The following is a 2,069-nucleotide window of genomic DNA, read 5'->3' as shown; positions in this document are numbered from 1 at the left end:
TTTGTGTTTTTGTTTGTTTGAGGTGTTGTGGTGGAGTTTTCTTTGGGTTTGTGAAGAGCAATTATTGATGGGAACGTGTGTGGGGTTTGAGGACAAGTTTCAAGTAATTTTGATGATGAATCCATATTTTACCACAGTTAGTATGATCATGGTAAGATATGACTTATTAGTCATTCTATCGTGTCACTAATTATTTATTACGTAACAATGTATATTAGATAGTTTACTTTTTAAAAAGTTGAAATGAACATCTCACATTCAAGATACATATAATTTTGTTATATTTATGTGGTAGAGAACTATTGTTGGCAACCTAAAGTCGTAGTCATGCATTCCTCTCATTCCAACTTTTCTTTTGTAAAACAGTAATTGAGGCATGTGTTATCACTATTTTTGGGTGTCAAAAATAATTCAAATGCAGTGATATGTCATACGGGCTAATATGGATAAATTAGAAGCATCCATAGCAGAGTTACAACTACACTAAAAAATTTATGGATAGATATTCAACAAGTTGGTATATCTTTTCTTTAGGAAGAATGAGGAATTCAACTCAAATAGCAAACTATAAAATATCAGCATACACAAACTGAGCCCAAGGGACTCTAGCAGCATCATCTATGCGAGCTGGTCTAATCCAAACATGAGGCTCATCAAATTCAAGAACACTAACATCCATATTAAAACTTCAGTTAGCCAAATGATCCGTCACAACATTCTTCTCTCTCTGTAAATGTGTTTCAACTCACATATCCTCAATTGTCTTATCATTAATATATAGCTTTTGTCCAAAGGATGGAAATTATCAACGTTTGCTTCAACAACATAACAATAACCTGAGGAACCATCTCAATACCAAGATTAGTATCACCCTTATCAAAAGCAAGCTGTAAACCAAAGTATAAACTCAACAACATCACAAACCTTGAAGTTGGTATTTTTTTACACCAGCTTTTTCTTGGTCCTATTAATATGGGATCTTGTCTGTACTTGGGTCCTCTGTGATGGATACAGAGCAGACTGGATTAAACAAGCCCATACAAAATTGGGCCACAGCTCCACTAAGTATGGTACGGATGAACAAGAAACAAAACTTGAAGTTGACTACCTATAGAACAACTGGTAATTGCCTTTCGCTGTGCAACTTTGGCAGGTTGGTTTGATTGAGAGAGCAACTAGAATTCGTCGTGCAACTGGCAGGACGACTTTTACAACAATCCTATAGTCCATCGCGATAAGAGAAGAAAATGACTCCCATTTTTAGGTTTCGTCATTACGAGTGTACAATAATTATAAGATACTCAAGTTAGAGCGTCAGAAGCTAAATTGGAGTGGCAAAATCATCACACTAATATGAAACCTCCTCCATTTTTCTTCATTCACCAAAACACCCGCTAATTTGAGCAAGTCTAACTAGATACACTCTTTTAAACAAAAGTAGTTTAAGCAACTCAAAAATAAAAGCCATCAATCCATGACTCCAAAGATCAAGTACTCATATTATGAACCGCGCCGAAATTTGGCATCAATATCACAACATGTTGTGGTGAAGGCAAAGTATTCTGCAGAGGAGTCGCAACATCTTGCGGAGGAGGAACAACATGCTGCGGTGCTCGTCTAGGAATAATATCAGTTCGACAAAGAGGGCAGTTAGAGTGGGAGCTGAGCCACATGTCAATGCACCCCACATGAAACAAGTGCACACATTCCGGCAGTACACGGATGTTCTCACCGTCGGTAAATTCACACAAACAAACGGCGCAGGTTCCTTCTCTGCATTCCTTGGTGTACTTGAAAACTGGGATCAACTGATCGTAGGAGGGCGAGTTAACGCTGCGTGCAGTTGTTGATCTGAGGTTTTGGTTGATGTGATGCCCTTGAAGACGCTGTTCATGTTCATTTTGTGTTTGTTCTTGTTGTATGTTGTTTTCTACGCGCATTTGGCTGCAACAAATGTGGTTGACAAGGCATTGGTACGTCGTGACGATTATGGCTCCGGCTGCAACGCCAATTAGGCCGATGATTTCAGGGCTGAGTTTGAATCCATGGTGCTGCCCGCTGTCGTCCAT

The 2,069-nt window shown here is 38.7% G+C and overlaps 1 protein-coding gene across 1 annotated transcript; it reads right to left on the bottom strand.

Moving 5' to 3' along the window:
- Window positions 1–1,487: 1,487 nt before the first annotated feature.
- On the bottom strand, window positions 1,488–2,069 carry LOC137722030 (RING-H2 finger protein ATL51-like). The gene has a single exon (XM_068461034.1). The coding sequence runs from the start codon at window positions 2,067–2,069 to the stop codon at window positions 1,488–1,490; it is 582 nt and encodes a 193-aa protein (XP_068317135.1).

This window comes from Pyrus communis, chromosome 17, assembly GCF_963583255.1.
Source record: "Pyrus communis chromosome 17, drPyrComm1.1, whole genome shotgun sequence".
Lineage (NCBI taxonomy): Eukaryota > Viridiplantae > Streptophyta > Magnoliopsida > Rosales > Rosaceae > Pyrus > Pyrus communis.
Note: the sequence above shows the minus strand (reverse complement) of the source record. Positions and strands in the feature narration are given on the sequence as shown.